Source organism: Haemaphysalis longicornis, unplaced genomic scaffold, assembly GCF_048455015.1.
Source record: "Haemaphysalis longicornis isolate Haplotype H1 unplaced genomic scaffold, Haemaphysalis longicornis Haplotype H1 scaffold_6, whole genome shotgun sequence".
Classification (NCBI taxonomy): Eukaryota; Metazoa; Arthropoda; class Arachnida; order Ixodida; family Ixodidae; genus Haemaphysalis; species Haemaphysalis longicornis.
The window spans coordinates 68,803,646-68,827,773 of record NW_027526407.1 but is presented as its reverse complement, the minus strand read 5'-3'; the positions used below and the strand labels follow the sequence as shown (position 1 = coordinate 68,827,773).

Sequence of the window (24,128 nt, the reverse complement as noted above, 5' to 3'; positions counted from 1 at the left end):
TTGTTTTTTATGTTCCCCCTTAACTTTAGACAAACATCTTTAGCATTTCTGAAGTTTTTTTTTTTTTTTTTTCATTCTCATCTGAGCCATTCTGTTTCTTCCCGACTTGCAGGCCATTTATTAATCTGTGGTGTTATTAACTTTCCTTGGTTCTTACCATACGGCGCAAGTGTGCAGATATTTATCAATGCAGAGCCTTGCACTATGCTTAACATTTTTGCGTGGCTTATGTTCATTTAAAAGGCACGAGTGGTTGTCAAGTATCCGGATAATCACATTCCTGAGACAGATTTTTCTACGATGTATATATTCGAAACGAAGCCGCATTCATTGTGCGTGCTTCAAGACGAAACCAGCCTCTCATTGTGCCAGTATCTGGTCTAAACTAGGCGACAATAGAATTAATTTGTGCCCGACGTGTTCGGAGGTGACAGCGGTAATATGCTGCTGCCGTAGCTGACGCTAGAGAGAGTGGTCCGGAAGTGCGCAAAATCGTGACCCCGGTTAGCTTTTGTTGGTGTTCAAGCACTGTACCAAGGGACAGCTGTATTTTGAAGTGGCCTAAACATACTATTTGCTGACAGACGTGCCCATAACAGCTTGTTTAGGGTGCAAAAAGGCAAAAAGAAGCGAAAGAGAACTGAAACGTTGCACGAGCCCGTCAGCCACGCAGCGCTCATCTCGTAAACACTGCGGAGAAGCAGGGGCAGATGGCGCAGCCATTGCAAAGGTAGAGGCAAAACCGGTTTTTCTGGTTCCCTCCTCCCAAGCCCAAACCTCAAACAGTTGCAACTTTCGCTACAGACCAGATAGAGTGATACTGTTAATCTTTTTGCACTCCTTGATTTGTGCACAGCTCACTGGTACCTTGTTCAGCTGCATCACTCCAGCAGTTCTTTCACAAAAGATGTCAAAAAATGAAATACAAAAATCCGGAAAAATTTGAATGTCGTTGTTTTACACAAAAACAAATTTTATGTCTACAATCAGAATGAAAAACTACATATGTCCTCCAATTTTTATCATCATAACTGTAAAAGTAAACATTTTTTGTTTAAGACCAGCATGCCTTCTTAAACGCACGTAAAGCGAGCTTATTCAGTAAGTAAAGCCTGAAGGCTAATAGGGTGAAATACACCCGCCCCTTCCACAATTACCTTTCTTGCATAGCCGCAGTAGGTTAGAAGTTAATAGTAGTGTTGGTGCTCCGTGCCATATGTAATCCAAAATTCACACTCGGAAACGTTAAATTCATTGTCAATCGATTACACACATTGCATTTTAGGCTAGAAATTAGACAAATACCTTTATCGGCTGCATATGCATGCACACACAAGAAACGAGAACAGTCAAGACTGCTGAGAGCCTATGTTTATTTAATTAACCCACGTACTACCATAGTTGCCCATGCATTCACTCGGGTGGGTCGAACGTGTAATGCACCACTCCTTCCCTTGGGAGCTGAGGCAGGCCCTGAAAGGAAACGCGAAACAAAAAGGAAGAATTGCAGCAGTTGACCCGCAGAAACACAGGTACACGTACTGAAATACGCGTAGCTGCTGGAAAAAGTTGTTCACTGGTGATACACTTTTAATGAGACGTCACACACAAAGCCCAAAACAATACTTGTTTAGTTAAGGCAAAGAATATAAAGTGAACTTTTGTTATTACAAAGTTACATAACAGAAAGCTGGCTTTGTTATAAGCGGTACTCTTGCAGTAGTGAACATGGAACACTCCAAATGCAGCAAGATTTCGAACAAAGCGATTTTGTTACAGGGTTTGCTGTAAGATCTGAGAGGCTAGCTGTCATATAAAATGTGCTGTACAGTTTGCCGCTCGAAACTGTAGAAGTATAAAGGTCCGTTTGTACGCGGACACTGTGGAAAAACTTCATCCTGCTCAGTGCTGTGAGCCGCCACCAGACAGCAGGCCTGCTTTGTCAAGTGAACTTTGTTCTGTTGTAACTTCACGTACTCATGTTTCGATTCATTGAGGTTGAAATTAAACAAGGAGAAAGATAAGGGCTACCTTGTTTATAGGGGATTCGAAGCCTAAAAAATGTATTTTTGGTATTACGGGGGGACACTGGTCTTAAAACAACTTTTTTAATTTTCAAGTAAATTTTGTGGAACTAGCCAGTCTTGTTGCTTGTTTTCCAGTGATTTCAAATAAGTATGCCATTATTTTTTCAGCTGGTCAATTAGTTCCCAAGATAATTAGAGATAATTAGCCATTTTTGGTCAAACAAGAGACAAAGCACTGTTGGTCATAAAACTGTCCTCTTTATATTTTCCAATGCTACGAACCCGGATGAGTGCAATTATCAAAGCAGTTTTTTGATGCATCGCTTGGAACTAATTTTACAGCTCGTTAAACTTTGCTGGCACCAGTGGCAAGGAACCATTTTGAGTGCCCATATCAGACACCGAAAATTAATGAGCTGTGAAATTAGTTCCAAGTGATGCATCAAAAAACTGCTTTGATTATTGCACTCATCAGGGTTCGTAGTATTGGAGAATATAAAGATTACAGTTTTATGACCAACTCTGTTTTGTCTATTGTTCCCCCCAAAAATGACTAATTATCTCTAATTATCTTGGGAACTAATTGACCAGCTGAAAAAATAATGACATATTTGAAATCAGTGGGGAAAAAAAGCAGCATGATTGGAAAGTTTCAAAAGGTTTACTTCATATTTAAAGGAAGTTGTTTTAAGACCAGTGTCCCCCCTTAAGTATTTTTGCACGAGCCAGATTTTCGATTTGTTAGAGCCGATTTTTACCTCTACTGTTACAACGAATATCGGATATAACGAACAAATTTTCTCTCCCGATACTACTTCATTATAACGATGTTCGACTGTACTCCATAGCTGGAAAAGACGATTCCGCCCTTGTTGTGCGACACCTTTGTGCGAATGCCACTATTTCCACACCATACAGTATGTGATGCCGTCACTTGTGAGTACACTATAATGACAGCGGAACAGAGATGGTTCAGCACGGAGCAAGAGAAACTTGCCACAAAAATTCGCACTGCTTCCAAGGCTTTTCATTATCCAGAAGCACAAGCTAGAGCTTGCGCGTGGTCACTTCGTTAACTGCGTCTCCAAATAAGTGAACTTCAGCTGTAAACTGAAACGTTATTTCTTGACGCAACCTGCAACAAACGTGTTACAGTTGTCCCCAGTTAAAACAACACTAAATCAAGACCTCGAAACATGTTTCCCGCATTTTTTTAGACACAACGTCAGCAACAACCACACGAAATAAACTAGCTGATCGGACAAATGGACTTTCGCAGTCCCTTCATGTCCAGTTTTGTGACAAAGTTTACTCTATTAGTAGGTCTGAACAAAGGAGCAACTTCACTGGGTACCGCCAACAGCTACAGCAACCTGACTGCATGTCACCAGGTGTCTCCAACAGCTATGATTTAAAGAACAGCAGTTTGTTTGGGTATCATTGACTGGTGCAGCAAGTTAATTAAATATCTCTAACAGCTTTGTTTAAAGTGTTACTCTTCTACTCGATGCCACAGCCTTATGGCATTATTTGCTACCAAGTCCACTAATAACATGAAGTCAATACAACCAAACTGGTTATGTGTGTCGCATTTAAAAAAAATGAGGGAAGCTCACACTAACGTGTAAGGCTTGAAGTTAGCGAAGCTGTACGCAACCTTCACGATTATCACGACGGTTTAAGTCCATGATTGGCACCGATTTGCTTCTTTATCGCTGCTGCAACAACCTTTACTCCATCATTGTAGCTATAACTGTGAGCTTCTTTCATTTTTTTTTTTGGAAGTGATAATCATTGGACGTCACCTTGGAGGTGCGTACATTATGACGTGTCTTTCTCGTTCCGAGCAAGTGTTGCCACGATTACAGCAAACGCTGGAGTTTTCTTTCTTTCTTTTGGCCAATCTTGGCCAATTTCCCAAGCGGATTTGTTTGTCTTGCAAACGTGCGCCGATGACGCTTGGCGGTCGTCGCAAGGCACGCACACACGAGTGCTCGGCATTTTTTTGGTTTTGCTAACTGCCGGGCGGTTGCCGCGAGGCCCACTCTTACGTGCGCGCGCTCGGAAATTTCCTGGTATTTCTAACTGCGGACACGAAAAATTGCAGTTTTGCTACTAAAGAGCTTCGCTTTTAAAACTCCACAACGCAGCAGTGGCATACCAGATCCGGATTGAAGCCGCCCCGCAGCTTGGGATGCTCGAAGATGTTGACGGCGTACCACAGACCGAGGATGGTCCCCAGGCACATGACCATCTGCTTCCACCTGCACAGTTTGAAAAACATCAACCGTTCAGCAAAGGACACCACAGTTGTAGAAAGGACAACAAAATAACTACGCTCCGGAATGGTATCCTGCAAGGAAGGCCATCCTGGGTGTCGTTTCGACGAACTGGGTAGTTCTCGCGTTACCTGCCACCGGGCCAACTCTTTGGTCTCTTACAACAACAAAAAAATTACGAGTGCTCAGATTATGGGGTTTAGTGCACCAAAACTACACTTTGGTTATGAGGCACACGCCGTAGTGGAGGGCTCCGGATTAATTTGGACCACCTGGGGATCTTTAACGTGCGCTCAAATCTCAAACGCATGGGCATTATAACGCTTCGTTGCCATCAGAAAAGCGGCAGCCATGGCAGCCGGGATTAAACCTGCGTCCTTGGGCTCATCAGCACAATGCCTTAGCTCATGGTTTCTCAAAGTGGGTTCCGCGGAACCTAGGGGTTCCGCAAGCCCCTCCTCAGGGTTCCGCGAGCCACTGATAAATTTTCCCTGGTTCCGCAGTCGCAAAGTCTTATATGGTGAACTTGAGGTGCGATCGATCTAAGGAACCTCCATTACTCACGTCCGAGTGTCAGCAAGCACATCTCGGCGCATAACAGAAACGCGCGAGCTGCGCAATAAATCTCGCCAGCAGCTTGTAGCCAGCCAGACTCCGAAAATGGGCCACGTGGTTAAACTATTGCACTTTAATCTCGGCCTTATATTACCCTCATGCGCATTTCTCCTGTTTGGAGATAGGTGCCGCTAGCGTACGCATTCGCGTAAAGTCGACGGGGGAAAAAACGATACCCTTGCTTGCTTTTGAATTTATTGCACGTTAATGTAGCATGAACGGAATGAAAAATTGCGGGAGTGGGGGGGGGGTTCCTTGGCACTTAACACTTAATGGAACTTAGCAGGGTTCCCTGGGACCAACATGCTTGAGAACCCCTGCCTTAGCCACTAAGCAAAAATTTTGAGGACTTCCACGCTTCGCTTATGATGTAGTGAATGCGAAAGCACTATAGTGTCTAATTTCCAGATGCGTCTTCTCATTATTATTATCATCATCATCTCCCCCCTTTCATCCTTCTGTTCTTTCTGTTACTACATTGCCTTACCCGATTTCCCTTGTAAGCCCTGTATCTAGGATTAACCTCACGGAGCCTTACAACATACCAAGCTACGTCAAACTTTGCACACATCAAACTGTGTGAGAGCGCCAAAGGCGACGATAGGCCTAACGCCAGGTCTAACGTCAGCAGCAAAGCCCATGAACGCTTGTGCGGCAATCACTCTGACATGTCCCCCACCGACACTGACAACAAAACCCCCGGTTGCAGCGACAACATCCAGAAACCATTTAATTGCAAGCGCATCCACCTGGACGACCTCCCCTTGAAACTCCAAAGAAATCGTCATTGCCTTAGCCTTCATCCAATGCTCCACGAAAGTCATCATCACTGACTCTCAAGCAGCCTGTCGCAGTTTCCTGTCAGTGAGGGTGGACCAGCGACACTACAGGTACTTCAACACTACTGTCCACCTCACTGGGTGGCGATTGTGTGGACACCCGTTCATGTTTCCGTAACAGGCCACCAAAAGACTCCCGAATTGGCCCACCAAGCACCCAAGGTCACCGCAGCTCCGACACCGCTTCTCGCCTATTGGGACATTGGTCAATCTTACTGGACCCCTAGACGAAAATTCCCGTGCCCTCACCCATCCCTCAGCAAAGCTCAGGAAACAACACTCCGACAATAACAAAAAAGGATGTACATACACCCGGTTCGAATGAATTTATTGTTTCCTGCACAGTACACCGCTCTACACAAATTTTGTCCACAGCTATAGGTACCCTCCAGAATATAATTCTGGAATGCGCTCACAACCCAGCCCTCTCAACCTGTTCCTTTTGTGAGCTGTGGGAGACACTGTTGGCCAGATGTCAACCGGAGGACCAGCCTCTCCTGGTAATGTGAAAGAAGACAGGTAGGGCAATGCATGGATTCCCGGACTTGGGTTCCACTCTCACTTTCGAGCTCTTTAAAATGTTTTCTCTCCTCCTCTCTCTCCGGAACCTACTCCCGTCCACACTGCTCGCACACTAGAGGCATTTTTTTTTTACATGAACTGGCTGCACTGGTGCAGGCAGTGCAGCACATGTTTATTTTTTATACTAATTTATATCCCCCACAAGCCGACTGCACTGGTCTGCACTGGTCTGCACTACACTGCACTAACCTGCACCAGTTCAGGTAAAAAAAAATGCCCCTACCATCTGTTGGGGCACCGCTGTACCAAAAAGTTTTTGCAAAAAGTGTGCTTACATTGGAGTGCGAAGCCTTGATGTGTCCATCCTCTCCAAGGTGTAGCCATCCATGAAAATGTCAACCTGCGGGGTAAAGGAAAGCAATGTGAAGAAGGCGTTGGGCAACAACTCAGCTCAGATATCGTGATGTAAGTTGGTTAATTGGACCGTGTCCCTTGGTTTCTCCAGGCAAATGCCTTGTGAAAACAACAGACTTCCTCTAATCGAGTTGGGTACCACAGATGTCGTATAAAGGACCTAAATTATACCAAATCAGAATGGGAAATGAGGGGCTGGTTGAGTGAAGACAGAAATAAGGGTAGGCAGTCATGAACGCCAAGGAAGGCGAAGGGGAAAATGTGGTACATCATTTATTCTTCTAGAAACAGATATAGCTTTTTGAAATTTGAAATGTTTGAAAGATAGAAAGAAAGTGGAGAAAAACATGTCCGCAGGGTGGGGTCTGAACCCTTGACCTCCAGAATATGCATCTGGTGTGATAACCACTACGCTCGGGGCTGTGCTCCCCCTAAACACTAAACAACGAGTTTTTTTTTTGTGTGCGTGCATGCGTGTGTGTGTAGAATGTTCACTCAGTGTTTCAGATGGGGATTGTTCTTCTTAAAGATTAACTTGATTGAACAGTGCAAACCTGTCGAATCTTAATGAACGATTCAACATTCATTATGGTGAATGTTGCTTTGATACAAAAAGCAGCAGTAACCAGAGAAATGATGTATGAAACACATGGGGGAAGCGCTCGTACTTTCACGTGCTGTTCCATTCCCTTCTAGTTCTGCACTTTTCTCCCCCTTCCAAAGTTTACCAGCCAAGGAAAGCTTATAACTGCATCGATATCACTTAACGTTAACAGTGACTCAGTTATTACTGTTGCTAATATTAATGATACTGACATTATGATTGCTATTATTTTAGTATCTAAGTACTTGGTCTAATCGCTTGCTTGGCGAAATCCCATCCTTCTTGGCCGATCCCCCCGAACGGGCTGAGCTACTGCCCACCACCATCATGATAATGCGAATTCTTTCATCACAGGCTCGCCATAGTTTCTCTGCAGGAATGAGAAGGCAAGAGCACTTGTTCGTATCGCGGGCCACGGCAGACATGCACGTGCTCAGTCAAAATCCTGTCCTTGGCCAATCCCCCTGAATCGGCTGAGCTACTGCCCACCATCATCATCGTGATGCGAATTCTTTCCTCGCAGGCTCGCCATAGTTTCTCTGCAGGAATGAGAAGGCAAGGGCACTTGTTCGTATCGCAGGCCACGGCAGACATGCAAGTGCTCAGTCAAAATCCTGTCCTTGGCCAATCCCCCTGAATCGGCTGAGCTACTGCCCACCATCATCATCGTGATGCGAATTCTTTCCTCGCAGGCTCGCCATAGTTTCTCTGCAGGAATGAGAAGGCAAGGGCACTTGTTCGTATCGCAGGCCACGGCAGACATGCACGTGCTCAGTCAAAATCCTGTCCTTGGCCAATCCCCCTGAATCGGCTGAGCTACTGCCCACCATCATCATCGTGATGCGAATTCTTTCCTCGCAGGCTCGCCATAGTTTCTCTGCAGGAATGAGAAGGCAAGGGCACTTGTTCGTATCGCAGGCCACGGCAGACATGCAAGTGCTCAGTCAAAATCCTGTCCTTGGCCAATCCCCCTGAATCGGCTGAGCTACTGCCCACCATCATCATCGTGATGCGAATTCTTTCCTCGCAGGCTCGCCATAGTTTCTCTGCAGGAATGAGAAGGCAAGGGCACTTGTTCGTATCGCAGGCCACGGCAGACATGCATGTGCTCAGTCAAAATCCTGTCCTTGGCCAATCCCCCTAAATCGGCTGAGCTACTGCCCACCACCACGATCACGCCGAGGCTTTCCTCACCGGCTCGCCATAGTTCCTTCGCAGGAACGGGAAGTCGTACTGTTCGTACGGATCTCGGGCCGAGGCAGAGATGCGCGGCAAGTGCGGGTAGTCGCCCCACGACATCTCGTCGTTCTCAGGCGATGGCTTGTAGTCCTCGGGCAGCATGTTGTATTTCTTGGCGGCCGCCCGGTGTTCCTCCTCCGTCCGGGGGTGCGGCTTCGGCGCCCAGTCCTTGTTCCAGTAGTCTACGAAGTGGCATAAAAGAAAAATTAGCAACAGCCGCACAAAGAGGCTGTGAATCAGTTGCTTGATTGTAGCCTGCTGATTAAAATGATTTTACTCTAAGCTGTTTCATCCTGCCGTGTCCAATCCTCTTTGTCGCTGCATGCTATCCAGATTACATGATCGAGAAATGGGGGCGTGAGGAAACAAAACACCAGTGGAGTTATTGACTGATGCAAATTTTTGACTGGATTAGCTGCTTCCCTTTGCAGAACTACCCTACACATGTACACAGAGACGCACACTCAACTGGGACAATCTTTTCCGCAAATGCCGTACATTCTGTACGCAGCAATGTCGTTGCTGCGAAATGGCGCACTGTGGCTAGAATAAGAGCCTGTTCTGTGAACAGGGACATTCCGAGCTCAATACCCGGGTGGGGTGGCTTTAAAACTTGACTACGATCAAATCTGATACTCCTGTGAGACTGCTGTTTCTGTTGCAATTGGACTGAGTGGCTGTCAAACTTGGTAGTGATTGGTTTCTGTCGCACGGCCATAGTCAATAAAGAAACGCTTCGACGGTCCTCGAATTCGGCGGCAGAGCTCATGAAAGTCATTGGCGTGGTCAAGGAAACCCTTCAGAAGTCGCTTGCACTGTTGGTTCAGCTCTTACCTCAGCGACTCATAAGCCATGCTTTTCAATGACGATAAGGGATGACTGTGCAACCGCAGCATACCTCCATTAAATGCGGTGGTCCACAAAACTTTCACTCAACATTTTGGTTTTGGATGAACCGCAACGAAAATAGTCAAACAGTCAAGGGAGAGGGAGCAACTTCTACACTGCCTCCAAGGAACTTGAAAATTGCTTCGGGAGTTTGGTAGCATTCAATGCCTGACTGGATGCATTCACCCACCCAGCAAGTGTACGCACGAAAGTGTGTGTGATCTTCCCACGTGAGCCAAGACGTGTTTAGCTTTCTTTCGAGACCCTGCTTGACACAAGACATGGGTCGCACAACTGAACTGCACTCGCCAATCAGGCCCACCAAGTTGTATTTCTGTTTTGGTTGCTTTTTACACGACGATTATCTTATGACTGAGGATACGCACTTTTGTTATTTGCAACCTTTCACTTAGTAGAATTTATCAACAATCCTTCCCACAACCAGCTTCAACGTTCAAATTGATTCACGCAATCTTGCCTAGAAATACGTTAGATTTCACAACTATATATATATAGGGAGGTTAATAACATTTTGTTCGCAAAATCATGAAACTCATAAAATGGGGTTTCGTAAAGCAAGGTTACCGCGTTTGCAGCAGGAGAGAAGCTTGACTTCGCTGAGCTGCGAAGTCTGCGCTACGAAGCGCGATTTGTGCAACGAATTGCACACTGTTCACGTTTTTAATATGCACAAGAATGAGAAGATTTTCACAGAACTTCAAATAGCGGCATTGGGAAGGATGAAACGAAAGGGCATCCGCTAGAGCCGCATGGTATTCCCATCAGCAGGTTTATTCTGACGTCAAAAACCACGTAGGCTGTTCGAAATAAGACAAGCAATACTTACGTGCTGGTCGACATGCTAAGATGAGGGGGGCTTTCAGTTGGTACCGAGCAATTTGTCCCAAACGACCCGAGACTCCGGCCACACCAGCCATCTTCGCTTTTTGGCCTCCGCCAGTGACGTAGCGGAAGTGCTGTTGTGCTGTTGTACCGTATGACCGGAAACTCCGAGGCGGACCCTGCCGATGAAAAAGTAAACTTCGGGAGCCAACATGGCGGCATGTCGTCCGTGGTGTGCCGTGGAGAGGTGATTACTGCTATTTCTTTGTGGAATTTCGCGTATAATAACGGGTCCTAATTTGTGTTGAACGCCACAGTTTTAGCTCGAGTTGCGTTCGGATTCATTTTCACCCTAGTGTTTTACGTTCTGGCCGCACCGTCGACTCGCTTCCTAGCCCGAGGTTCATCCCGTTGTTTTTTAAAGACCCCCCTTTTCCGTCATAGCGAAGTCTTTCAGTTCGGGGTTACTGTCGGCGATCGAGAGGGGCTTCGTATGCCGGGCGCTAAAGGAAGATCGACTTTAAGCCGTGGGTGACCGGTCGCATGGTTTTGTGTCACGTTCGTTTAAGAAACGTTGCGCAGGCCGCAAGGCCGAGGTTGATGAGATCATGTGCGCCGTAGTCGCTGCCTCGCCGGTAGGCTTATCAACTCGCTTCGGGCTTGTCCGTCCCGGGGAATTTCTTTGCGCACTCGTCAATTTTTTTTTCTTTTTCGGCGCCTTAATTAAAGTTCTGGTAGCGTAGCCGAGGCGTTGACAAAGTTTCGTAGGCTTAGACAACTGTTTCGTAGTCCCCGCTACGGGTTTTTTACCGTTTGTATCGATTTGCGTTATTTCGTTGGTCACGATGATTCAGTGCATTTGCGTACTCGTTGTGGGGTGCTCAGGTACGGTCATCTTGTAGTTGAACGCGATTGTTTGAACTAACCCGAGCTACAAAACTAGGCTGTTTCTATCGTTGCCTTCCGTTGATTTTTTTTTTTTTTTCGGCGTGTAGTTGTCAGGGCGTAACTTTAACAAGCCGGACGATCGGATTATCCGTATTACATGGCCGAACCGTTTCTAGTGCAAACCTGTGCAAATGTTAATAGCTAACGCCCAAGCATTCCTTAATCTACGCCTATCTTAGATTGTTGCACAGCGATCGGTAATGATTTAGTATCCCCCCCCCCCCCTTCTAATGGGCAGCCACGCCGCCTCGTTTGGGACTTCGTGAGTAGTTTTCTGTTGTAGCAGTTTGTTAAAGTCTTCACACTGGTTTCAGAGTTCGGAGTAACTCCTATGACCTAGTTTCTTCCGTGCCCTTCAACTTCACACGGGCCAAATATTTCCTGCCGTCTCATCACTTAATCTTCTTGCGCAGGGCAGTTTGAAAACTGTTGGCTGCTGTAGGCCGCTATTCTTTTCGTTTAACGGATAGCCGTTAGAAGAAATAAAAAAGAAAACACTGCGTTTTATCGTCAAGCGATCCGCAAACTACCATTTGTTTCGTGAGGCACGAGAAATTAGTTTATCATCAGGTATCAAGCGTTGTTTACGTTTTCACTTGACAAGGAGCGCTCTGGTCGGGCTTCGCGTCGTTCGCTGACCTTCCGTACGCGCTGAGTCACGTGAACTTTGGCGTTTTTTATGCTTAAGGTGGTGATAAGGAACTCTGTGAGCGAGGGTTCAGCTTGTACCAATCTGAACGGCCTTTTTTATTTTTAGTTAACTACACTAAGCTTGAAATTCCTAGAGCACACGCCGTTTTCGCAGTGCGGGATTTTTAAGCGTACTGCCGACCGTTTTTTTATTGTCTGAATTCCAGCGACAAAGCTCCAGTAAAAAGGAGGCTCTAAGCATGACTGCATGCGCAGGTAGAAAATGCACTTTCTCGAGCATGTGCCCTTTCATCACCACCATAACTTGTAATTACTGTGCGAGTTGCAAGACGTCTCATCTTTTTGTGTCAGGGTGAAAAAGGGTACTTAGAGGTACGGGCAGTTGCATGGATGGTTCTGATGGTTTCATTGTGTTACTTTCGATTGGTATGTGTACTGGGTTAGCGTTGTGTCTTTAGCCTTCTGAAGCTTTTTCTTTTGTAAGCGACAAAGATTGACTTATTAAAGTAGAGGCCGCCAGGCCATATTGCAATGCTTAGCAGGCCATAAATTCAGTCTCAACAGTGAAGCTTAGTAGCTACCATGAGAAAACGGTGGCAAGATCGTTTAGACATCTTGTAAATGTACCGGTGCGGAGGTATGCTATGCCTAGCTCTCTAACTGTTACTAAACCACCATTAGTGAGGCAGGCAGGGCTGCGAAAGTTTTCAATAGAAAACTGTTGCAATTTTATCTTAGATGCGCTTTCGAGTATCTATGTTGCTGTGTTGGGGTGCTTTTGCATCACCATAGTTGTATCTGGGCTGTAAAATTATTTTAAGTTGTTAATTTTTACGATACTCTGGCAAATAGAATTGCAACACATTTATCAGCAAAAACGCCCTGTGTTTTTTTACAGCGTGGGCCTCATATGATCTTGAGCAGGGATTTTGTGCCAGGGATAGCCTTCCATTTTAGCATACCCTTTCTTCTTGACAGCTGTGAATCTTATCCTTGATTCAATGATAGTACCTGACCTTTATAATCTATTCAAAGATATTGCCACAATTGAGGATGCTTGAACCGGGAAAGTGGTATTCGGCAAGACACGAGCTTATGCTTACACACGGCGGTGAAAGGAATTTGCTTGTTTAGTTTAGCTGGAATGAGCTATGTCACAAAAAACAACCATTTAGTGTGTGGCTCTAGGGAAATGAATTTACTTCGTTGCTAGAAAATCTTAGGATAGGATTGTTGCTACATTCGTGACTACTTTATTTGCCCGCACTAGCCAAGCCATTTTGTTTTCTTGCAATCATTAGACATCTGGATTGATAAATATCCGTTATTTCAATGTACGTGTTTTTTTAATCTCTGTTCTCAGATACTTTATGCTCTGTATTGACAGAACTTCGTAAATGTTACGTCAAGAAAAAATTTAGCTTATCATCTGTAATGGCGCTTTTAGAGCATGTATCGTGATACTGTTTTGCGAAATACTGTTTTTGTTTTTAGTATCTGTGCCCAGCCCTGAAAATTAATGTTGTCTTACTGTGGGAGCTAGAATCGACTTTTCCTGTTGTTTCAATCACGTGACAAGTTTGTTTGGTTTATGTAGTGTGGAATTAATTTTCTGCACGGCATTTATGTTTGAAAGTTATTTATAAAGCTACTTAGTGCATCCTGGTTAAGTTGGCTGGTTTATCATGCAAGCAAGTGTGAAACTTCAATGGTGACCAAATCTAGTCAGTTGACTGGGTGTATATTATCAAGAAATGTAATTCAGGCCGATTCTTAATTATGGTGCCGTTTGGTTTAAATCATTGCAGTCAGCGAGCATTGCAGATAACCTTGTACCAGCACCAATATTTGGCCTCTGTAACGGTCTTCGTCTACAAATCATTTTTTGGTGTCTATCTACCGGTAACCCTCCTTATTTTGAGTAGGCTTCATGCAACCTTGAAATGAACACTAATGTCCTACAGCAACCTTTGTAGGTTTTGTTGTTTAATGTTAGTCATAGCTGAAATACAACGCAAGAACATCCGTGATATATTTGGAAGTCCGTTTGACGTTGCGTGCCAGTAGTGCGTTTTAACGTGCGTTCTCATCGTAATTCCAGCTTTTTTGTTCCCTCTTTTTCACATCTGCAGCAACGCTCACCACTAAACTAAAACCCTCCAAAAATTGAAGCAAAACTCCACCATCGAAAGGCACGCACACGACACATCTGGTCCGATTGATCCACATTCCACGGAAAAGGAAGAGAAAAAAAGTGACTTCTTTATTGCCCCTAAAAACAGCGGGAAGAAGCAAGGTAAACGGCGCCGCGTCGTCCACCATTGGGAAGCTTATCAGACCGCAGCAGCAGCAACCGCCGATTCTCGGGATAAAGACGAAGATAAAAGAAACGCGCAAGTGAAAAAAAAAAAGTGCTCCAGTATTTTTTTTTCCCAACAAGAAGTTTTCTCTTTTTGAAGAAGGAAAGAGGAGGAGAGAGTGCAACGAGGGGAAACCTGCAGAAGGACAGTTACGCATCAGCAGGAGAAACGTTAGCTGCACTGAAGACATCACTGTAACCTTGCCACTGCCTACAAGTTCGACGCACGCACGCAGTCCCAAGCACACACTGCACCGCGATGGCCAGCTCAAAATGGCAGGTAAGTGGACGGCGGTCTGCCTTGCGGTCAGTTTGGTTGTCCGCATCAAGCGTAGTCAACTCGCTTCGCCACCCCTTTCGGTAAAATTCAGCCGAGACTTGTTTACACATCACAACCGCGTACTGCCTCAGTTGTGCTTTCATATACTTGCTCACCCTGTTTGAATTTCCCACCACCCTGTAGTTACGTCTCATCTTGATAGGTGGTGCCACTTGTTCCAACTTTAACTTCAAGGCTGTCGAGGCAACAAAAAGTAGATTGAATGCTGGTGGACGTAAAGCAGATAGGGGAATATTGCCTAGGACAGTTACCACCTGTAACAGGGAAAAAAAGTATTTTGTGCCTAATAAGTTTTTTGTGCCTGCCCTAAGCAGAGCTAGTATTAAACCAAGAGTATAAAACATAGGTGTAAAAGTCCTTTTTGGTAAGTAGACACGTCAGCACTGTTGTGGGGCGTACTTCCACAGCACACGCCCGGCTGACCATGAACACACACCACGCCGGTAACGGGCAACTGACCCTAAGGCTTTATTTACCTTTGAATATATACACATGGGCAATCGTGGAAGTGGTGCCCTCTCTCGATCGGTAGCACATCAATGGTCGCCGTGGTGCCATCTGTCTATATGAGCACACTACAAGCACCCCGCTACAAAGGGGAAACCAATAGCAATCATTATCATCATTGGCATTCAGTATGGCCTTGTGAGCTTGCAGGTTGGAATTAACGTCTCTGCTGAGTGACCCAATGGTTTATTCTTCACACGGCTGCTGCAATCCAATGCTGTCTGTCTCTTCTCTTCTATTCTACCATACCACGTGTATAAAAAAATTTATTATGGTGAGCGTGTAAAAAAACTGCCTCACAATGGACTGCCTCAAATGGGGTGGTACTCGCTAGCCTTGTTTGAATTTCCCGCACATCGGAGCAGCGTAATTATATGCCGTCTTGTTCCAATCAGCATTCAGTACACCCTTTTGTGCTTACAGGGTCCGAGTTTTCCTTCAGGCGTTTTGGTCTGTACAGAAGGTGAACTGTACATTTAAAGGCCAACTGCAATAAAAAATTTCGACCTTTTAAAAAATCTTATTTCCGTACAGTCTGCCAAGATACAAAATATGACGGCTGAAATACCCCACAGTGCAGGCGAATATCAAAAATCGGCGATTTTAAAACCGAAATTGAAAAGATGGCGGACATTGCTGCCAAGGTGTAGCGATGTTGCAGCCGGCAAGCGAGCGGCCGGCCGGCTGGTGCAAACCTGCATGCATCACTTCGCCCTCATGGCAGCCCTAGGGGAAGCACGCCTGGTGGAGCTCGACCAGTTCTCGTGGCTGGTCGGAGGACCAAGCACCCGGCCGGCCTCAATGTCAGTTTCGCGATCCGCTGGCGTGCGTGCGAAGGGGCTCTTTTAATAAAGGAGCCATGAAGACAAAAATACAAGTTGGGTTTATTAGAAAGACTGCTTAGTCCCGATAACAATGATACCAATATCATCGCAATCTTCAAACAAATAACGGAGATATTAAAGAAAACGTGTGAAGCAGTCGCGACCCCATAGCCAATTTCCCGCAACTTTTCTATGACGTCACGGAACATTGTTTGTGCGATTGGCGGCCGCCCAACTGACCTGTCGTGACGACACATGCACTGGACGTCTGTAATGGGGCCTCTAGTTCCATTTGACCGCATCACTTGAATGCTAACGTGCAGTTAACGCACTGAAAAGGATCTTTTATTGTTGGCCCGTATGACGTCATTCTTGCTCATAACACGTCACTGTGGCGCAAAATTTAAAAGTTTTTAAATACTTCTTGCTTTTTTTCGTTAAAAAACATCTTTTGTGGCTGTAATGGAGCTGGGTGAGATACTGAATCCTAGTTCTTTCAAATTAAACCAAGTTGTATTTTCTCTTCATGGCTCTTTTAAGCGTTTTTAACTAATTAACAACACGTTTCTTGGGGCTACCGGTCATGTCCAAGTTGGTGTGGTGGTACGTACTGACGAGAAAAATTTTACGAGGTGAAATTTGAGTGCAGTTGGCCTTTCATATTGACCCCAAAAATTGGTTTCGGTACTCCTTCTTAAAGTGGAACGTTTATGTGTGGAAACACCATCAAAGGCCACTTGCAGTACTTATGTGACCGGCGGAAATCCTTCTAAACGTGCTGGAAGCTAGTCAAGAAAACAATGCCTGTTTCTTTGCCTACAGACTGGTCCATGGTAGGCGACTGTCAAGCCGCACAGCGTACAATAAATGATACAGCGGCGATCATAGAATGGCACACTTTATACCGATCGAAGAAATTCACTCCTGGTAAAACCGTGAATCGAATAGTTGCTGGGCTAATTGGTTAAATTTCACAGCTGCCATTCACACGGGTACTTGGAGAATTCAGTGGAACCGTTGAATGTGTGTGGCTTGGGGTTTAGTACTAATATCTATAGAGGGAAATCTGGCGCCAGTGTCCGGGCAAGCTGTGTTTTAATGAGTGTGCCACCACGTACTGGGTTCCATCCACTTGTCCTTGGCATGGCTCACAAACAGGCTGAAAAGTTGTCTGTGGCTGCAAAAAAAAAATTTTTGCTAAACAGTATTTAAAGTTGTTTTATCGATGCAGAAGTGAAACTTCAAAAGATTTATTTGTCATGGATTTTTTTCAGAAGCTTCATGCAGGACGAAAAATAAGAAAAATGATTACCTTTTTTTTTTTGTTGGTTCTGGCTTCGGAAACAGAAAGAAGCCATGTGGCTAGCCAAGTCAAGTAAGAGAGGAATATTGCTAGCTATTATTAAAGGCCAACTGCACTCAAAATTTCGACCTCTTGAAAACCTATTTCCTTATAGTTTTCTGAAAAAGAAAGCAAGATGCAAAATACAGCAGCTGAAATACGTGCGGGGACGCTGCAAGCGGTCAGCAAAAATCGGCAGTTCTGAAACTGAAATCGAGGAGAGTGCAGCCATTGAAGTGACGTTGCAGCTGTCCAGAGGGCGGCCGGACGGTCAGCAGCTCGGGAGCAAGCCTGCGCGCAAACTATGTGCACATGGGGCAGTAAATTGGTGAAGCGTTCACAGCAGAGCTCGACCGGTTCTCCAGCTGTGTGGCTGGCCAGAGGAAGAAGCCTCCATAGGCTGGAGCATCACAGGCAGTTTGCACGATCCGCTGGCAGGTGCAGCGTGGTCTGCGACAGAGCTTTTTTAAACGCTCCTGACTGATTAACGAGGCGTTTCACGGAGCTACCACTCGTGTCCCAGCTGATTTGGCGGTACTTACTACACATTAAAAATAGATTTGGACCAGGTAAAATTTGAGTGCAGTTGGCCATAAGGCGGTGCCCACGACGGCACGCGCTTGCAGTGACAGATTTTCCTCTAATATACATTCGTACAAAACTCCGTGGCGTGTGGTTTCACTCCTAGTATTTCTTCAGTTTTTTTTTTTGCACCGATGAAGTTGTTGAAGTTGGTCCTGTACCAATCTGTGTGTGTGGTGGATTGATCTTGTGACGCGAGCGTGCTTGCATCTTCCAGTCGTCCGGTGCCCAGCAAGGGGAGGAAGAAGCGGCCGACCCGTCGGCCAACTCCCCGAGGCAAAACGGCAAGCAGGGGAACGCACACCGGGAAGCTGGCATCGTCGAAAAGCTACTCGTAAGTTGATTTGCGGGGCACTTTGCCTTGGAGAGCATGCGGCTCACTTGTGTGTTGTCCGTGGAAACTAGTAGCACTACAGAGGAGGGGAAAAAAAAAAAAAACTGGAGAGGCTTGCACTAAGTTGCGCAAGGCTTGAACCATAGCAAAGCTGGAGGGTTTCTCTCTCTGTAAGCACCGAAGGACACACCACAACGCGTGGCGTTGGGTTGGAAATTGTTTATGTACGTGTTCCGTCGTCTCTCTTCACTGTGGTACGAGTAGTCATTGTCATATCCATTTATATCGTCATCTTCCTCATGCATGACTGGCGGGCCTCGATTGTTTTGTCCGCAGGCTTTCACATTTCTCCCGAAGTGGAACGCATCAGCATGCGCTAAAACCGGCGGCAACTGGCTTCGCGAACTGGGCGTTAATAGCACCAGCCGTGCTGTGCAACTTCCTTGAGGCGCAAACACTTGTTAAGTGTTTTCGTGGTATTTTTTGTGTGCACCGCGAGCAAGCCTGGGCGACGCCTAGCCCTCTTTTAAGACGCATGCTCACGTGTACGGTAAACGGCAGGAGTGACTATGGCACGATATTTTTGGACGACGAACACATTGCGGCAATCAACAACAGCTCCGCTATTAAAAAACGTATCTGTAATACAACGTTAACTTGTATTAACGTTATGCATTGTGCAAGTTATGTGCGCAATGGTTTGTAATAATGCATATGTTATGCACATTATGCATAACGTGTTGGTGTAAGTTAACTATGCTTTAACTTAAGTTGGCAGCAGTGGACACAGATAAGCTGTTCTTGATGAGAGGCCTTTGTCCCGCCGTGGGCGTAGATGGGCTGGTGGTGGTGGTGATGGTGATGATGAATCTGGGGAATGTCTGGGGTGTGGTTGGGGAAGCCTGGGGACAAACTGTCAGCGCTGCAGCCTCAAGAGAGAGGGCTTCCCAAAAGGCCTGATAAAGGTGTGGTGACAAAAACTTAGAGCAGGAAGGGCTGGAATTGGTGCTGTCATCTGGAATGCGTGAGGATGTCCATATGTAATGTCGTGTGGCTGCTGGTGCCGATCTTAACCAATTTACCTAGACCAAACCATGAGCAAAGCCGACTTAAGTGTGCAAGCAAGTAAAGTGAACCTTTTTTCTGCGCCTTGTCGGTGCTCGAATTTTTTGTTGTCCTTTTGAGTGTTGGGGTGGGGGGGGCAGCTGTGAAGGTTGTAGAAATGAGACCTTAGAGTACACTGTTCTTTTAAGCAGCTTCCCTTAATTGTTAAGTAAACTCTGTGAAACTTGTCAGTCTTGCTGCTTTTTTCCGACTGATTTAAAATATGCCATTTTTTTTTGAGTAAGTCAATTGGTTACCAGGACATGAGATAACTAGTCAGTTTTGGAGGAACAATAGGCAAAACAGTGCTGGCCATAAAACTGTAATCTTTATATTTTCCAATACTATGAAGCCTGGTGAGTCCAATAAGAGAATCGGTTTTTTTGTTGCACCACTTGAAACTAATTTTACAGCTCATTAAACTTTGGTGGCACCAGTGGCAAGGAAGCATTTCGAATGCCCATTTCCAAAGCTTAATGAGCCGTTAAACTAGTTCCAAGCGGTGCATCAAAAAAAAAAAAATCTCTAACTGCGCTCACCATGCTTCAAAGTATTGGGAAATATAAAGATTACAATTTTAGGACCTACACTTTGTCATTTGTTCTTCCAAACATGGCTAATCATCTCTAATTATCTTGGTAACTCATTGACTGACTCAAAAAATATTGGCATATTTTAAATCAGTGGAAAAAAAAAGCAGCAAGGCTGACAAGTTTCACACAGTTTACTTGAAAATTAAAAAAAATGTTTCAAGAGCCGTATTCCCCCTTGAACTCGAGATGAGGTGAAAGGAGCCGAAGAGACAAATTGGCCTTATTTCTCACTTGCGAAGTTGCAAACCTCGACATGCTTAAAACTCTGTCTTTAGCATCTGTGATTGGTACAACATTACAATGATACTGACCCTTGGTGCTTAGCTAATGGACAGATCAGTGTGGCTTGTATTGTACTTGGATAAATGTATGGGTCGCAGTATCATATGGAAGGGTGGGGAAGGTTGGGCTCCGCTGTTTCAATGTCTCAGCGGCGGCTCTTTTTCTTCTGTGCAGCATTCGTACGGCTTTATCCGGTGCTGCGAGCGGTCGGCACGGCTGTTCTTCCACTACAGCCAGTTTTCTGGAAACATCGAGCACCTACGCATTGGAGGTATGCCGTGCTTGTTCGTGGGCCGTGCTTTTTGTAAGCTTTGAATGCGTAAGGAAGGCAAACCAGCAGGGGTCATAAGCACAATTAAGCGTAACAAGCAGAAAATTAAGTTACCTTTCGCATTGACTTCTTTTATGGTTACTTTACAGTATTTTTTTAGCACATCAAGCACATTCAGGATCATTTTTCACATTTATTCGGCAACGTCCGATCGAAGGTAACCATAGTGTGTAAAAGTAGCTCTTCTGAACGACTTAAGTTTGTCATGTTTTAGAAAAGTGGCCCCAGTTTGAAGCTAATACTGTGAGTACTACTAATGCTGTGGTTGACTAATTTTGTTACCCACTCTTAGATAGTGCAGTACGTGATAAGTGCTTTGCAATCATTGTTTCGTTTGAAGTTTTATAGCTTGGTCGACAGAATTCGACACGTTTCCCCTAGTGTGATATTCCTAGTGCTACATGAGGTGTCATGGGCCCAGTCAATCTGGTGAGTCCGTTTATAGCCTTAGGACCTCCCCTGGCGTATTTCTGGGAGATAAACTGGTTCTAATTGATTGTGATATTGAACTGGGAGGGCCGGGCATGAAATAGGCTTGTCTTGGCTTGGCCACTTGTTCCTATGCTGCTGTGAACGTAGCTGGTCAGAGTAGTTTCGCGACAACTCACTTTGATTAACTTCAAATGGTCTCTCTGTTGCATCATACCACAGCAAGTTTTGCAAGACTCGATTCTGTTTTTTGTTTGTTTCCTGCACAGATCCGGTGGAGTTTGAGATGACGAATGATCGCAAGTCCGGCAAACCGGTGGCCAGTGCAGTTGTGAAGATATCCTCCGAAGCCCTTTCCAGCGAAGTCCTCAGCGACGAGGTGGCCACAGGCTTCATCACCACCGAAGCCAAGGATGGCGCAGAGGTGGGGGCCCACTGGGTGGCGTACTTTCGCCGACGCTTTTCAATTTGTCACGCGAGGTCAGCTCAGGAATTCCACTGGAATCTGGCGGTAGGTACTGCTGCCAGATTTCCCTCAAGTTAAATTAGTATAAAACTCTACGGCCTTCATAGCTTCGAAACTTCGAATTGCAAAGTATAATTGAATGAACCTGCTTTGCAAAGATGATGATGATGATAGTAATGATGATTGGGGCGCTGTGACAGATGTATTTTTGCTTGTGTGTTTGCATTCTGAAACAAAAAAACCCCCTTACCGTTTGTTGAAACTACTGCTAAGACAAAGCAGTGAATGCAGATGTTGGTTGGTAGAAGAGGACGATGAGGAACGACGGCGGCGACCGGACATGTTCAGTCGGTACTAACGTAAATATAGTTGTTTTCTTTTAACAAAGGCATCGTAGTTGCAACACTACTTTTCCCCCTTACTCACAGGGCCGTGTGGCGTACGAGAGCCGCGGCGAGTGCTTCTTCCTGCCGTACACGGAGGCGGACGTCGAGGAGGGCTACACGCTACACCAGAATGACAGCGTCCGCTTCTACCTGGCCACCTGCAAGGACACGGGCGCCCCCTGCGCCCGACAGGTGCGCCCCGAGAACGCCGCTCCCCCGCCGGGGGCAGCCGGCCGGGCAGCGGCCGAAGGGCGGCCGGGCAACCGCAAGAGCCTGCCGACGTCTTCCGGCGGCGGCGGCAGCGGCGGCCAGCGCAAGCAGGGGGTCGTGTGCGCCCTCAAGGACACGTTCGGCTTTATCGAGCGCGGCGACGTCGTCAAGGAGGTACACCCCCCTCTTACGTGTGTCGAAGCTCCTGTGCCTTGCGATGGAGATCTTAGAAAGATGTTCAGTGTGTGTTTGGTTCCTTTGTATCACACCAGAAAGCCAGCCTGCAATGCGTTTCTGCCATGACAGAAAGCTTAGTCGGATGCATCGCTGCAAAGGAGGTCTTATTTCTTTCTGTATTGCCGTCAACGTTTCGGACAAAATGCAGCAACATGTCAGACAGAACTGTCAGTGAGAGGAGAAAGGCAGCTGGTCTGAAGAATGGAGGACCTCCAGTTCCCCCTTCAAAAAGATTCTCTGTGCACAGTACTGTACTCGGGTACAAGCTATTAAGAACGGCAATAGCTCATGTGGTGAACACTCTGCTGAAGGGAGAGACCCGGATATCAATGTGCGCAGGTGCGTTTTAACAGGAGGTTGTGCTTAATATGTGGCATTGTCTTCTTTTTCTCACCTAGTCTGTTGTCGTCGCTGCAGTAGTTTATAAGCAGATTACGTGCTAAAAATAGCGAAAATGACTTGAATTAGGTTGAAGATGCTTGTAATAAAGCACTCTTTGCGCAATGCAGAGGAACAGCTGGCTGCAGTGATGATGCATAGGGGCTACTATGCGGGCATTTTCGTACAAAGAAGGCACTAAGGGTTATATTTGGTCGTGACCCGCCGCTGTGGCTCAGTGGCTGAGGCGCTGTGCTGCTGAGCACCAGGACGCGGGTTTGATTTCCGGCCGCGGCGGCCGCTTTTGTGATGGAGGCGAAAAGCAAAAACGGCCTTGTGTCCGAGATTTCGGCGCACGTTAAAGATCCCCAGGTGGTCAAAATTAATCCGGAGCCCTCCACTACGGTGCACCTCATTAAACCCTACAATCAGGCGATATTTGGTCGTGTTGGTTTGACATGACTAACAGAAAAAACAGTGCAGTTGAGACATGGACAGAAGTAAAGTGAGAGATACGAGCATTGTGCCTAGCCTGTCTGATCCTGAGTCGGCGCTTGTTCGCATCGATCTATTCGCGCTTGAAGGTCATCTATTCATATGTTTAGCTGCACTGTTTTCTCTGTTAGGGGGCGCACTGGTCTTAACTTTTTTTGCTTTCCAACGAATTTTGATGAAGCTTCATGGTCTTGTTCAGTTTCTTAGCTGATTTCAAATATCCAGTTAGTTTTGATGCAAGGTAAGGTGTTTCTGAGATAATTAGAAATCTTTTTTGATTGACCCTGAGAACAATAGAAACACTATTCAAGAAAGAAATTGCCAGCAACGCATGGATAGATGCTAGCAGTTGTAGCAATGTTGGAATCAGTTTTTTTTTGCCTGCCAGTCACATGGCAGTTTACATCAGTTCTAACTTCCAGGTTTAAAAGTACTCCTGCTAACCAATTATATAAAAAAAACCAATAGACAATTATTGAAACACGAAGTATAAAATTTGTTTCCCTTATTGCAAGGTTTCAACATTCAGCTTCATGCTGTAAAAGAAACCAACTTTCTAGCTGCACTGCACGCTGGGATGTACAGTAGGACCTCGTTGATATATTCAAAAAGAAAACGCAAGGGAGAAATGTACAATCTGGGAAAACGTACTATCCGGTAAGAAATGTACTATGGGGCATTTTTAGTGTTCACATTTGAAGGCATAGAAACAAAGAAATCGTATGAACTGAGAACGTATAATTGAGGTTCTACGGTACTTGTCGAGAATTCATTTTCATTGTGATACCACTCGTGGCAAAGTGGCGAATTTAAGGAAAAGCATCATTTTTTGGTCGAACTAGGGCCAGTATGGCTCTTATCAGTAGCTGGTACTGTTCAGGTACTTTTTGGAGGAAAAAGAAACTGTGTAAACCAAGAGAAAAGGGATACCTAAAAGTCTCTTTTTCGGGCAGTTTTTTGGCCCCAAAGAAAAAGTGCAAACCAAGAGAAAAGTGATACCTAAAAGACTCTTTTCTTTAGGCGCTTTTTCGGCCCCAAAGAAAAACTGCAAACAAAAAGA

At 45.6% G+C, this 24,128-nt stretch overlaps 2 protein-coding genes across 3 annotated transcripts in view; one reads left to right on the top strand and one right to left on the bottom strand.

The window, feature by feature from the left end:
• Nucleotides 1-1,356: 1,356 nt before the first annotated feature.
• On the bottom strand, nt 1,357-10,405 carry Nd-ashi (NADH:ubiquinone oxidoreductase subunit ASHI). The gene is made up of 5 exons (XM_077674678.1): nt 10,275-10,405; nt 8,495-8,721; nt 6,618-6,682; nt 4,189-4,291; nt 1,357-1,473 (listed from the first exon to the last, which is right to left on the bottom strand). Exons 1-5 carry the CDS (start codon nt 10,363-10,365, stop codon nt 1,414-1,416), a joined length of 546 nt encoding a protein of 181 aa, XP_077530804.1. The 5' UTR covers nt 10,366-10,405; the 3' UTR covers nt 1,357-1,413.
• A 17-nt stretch (nt 10,406-10,422) lies between these two features.
• Unr (cold shock domain-containing Unr) overlaps nt 10,423-24,128 on the top strand; it is a 36,069-nt gene continuing 22,363 nt past the window's right edge. For both annotated transcript variants that reach the window (XM_077674677.1, XM_077674676.1), the window contains exons 1-6: nt 10,423-10,517; nt 14,002-14,508; nt 18,041-18,157; nt 20,311-20,407; nt 21,166-21,320; nt 21,791-22,132. In XM_077674677.1, coding sequence (XP_077530803.1) covers nt 14,488-14,508; nt 18,041-18,157; nt 20,311-20,407; nt 21,166-21,320; nt 21,791-22,132 — 732 coding nt within the window. In that variant the 5' untranslated portion in view covers nt 10,423-10,517; nt 14,002-14,487. The remainder of the gene's footprint in view (nt 10,518-14,001; nt 14,509-18,040; nt 18,158-20,310; nt 20,408-21,165; nt 21,321-21,790; nt 22,133-24,128) is intronic.

Excerpts from the sequence above, each read along its gene's own strand:
- Nd-ashi (XM_077674678.1), bottom strand. The coding sequence starts at position 10,365 with ATGGCTGGTGTGGCCGGAGTCTCGGGTCGTTTGGGACAAATTGCTCGG. Across the intron at positions 8,722-10,274 it reads CTTAGCATGTCGACCAGCAC|ACTACTGGAACAAGGACTGG; the intron begins GTAAGTATTGCT and ends GCCACTTCGTAG. Across the intron at positions 1,474-4,188 it reads GCGGCTTCAATCCGGATCTG|GGCCTGCCTCAGCTCCCAAG; the intron begins GTATGCCACTGC and ends GTTTCCTTTCAG.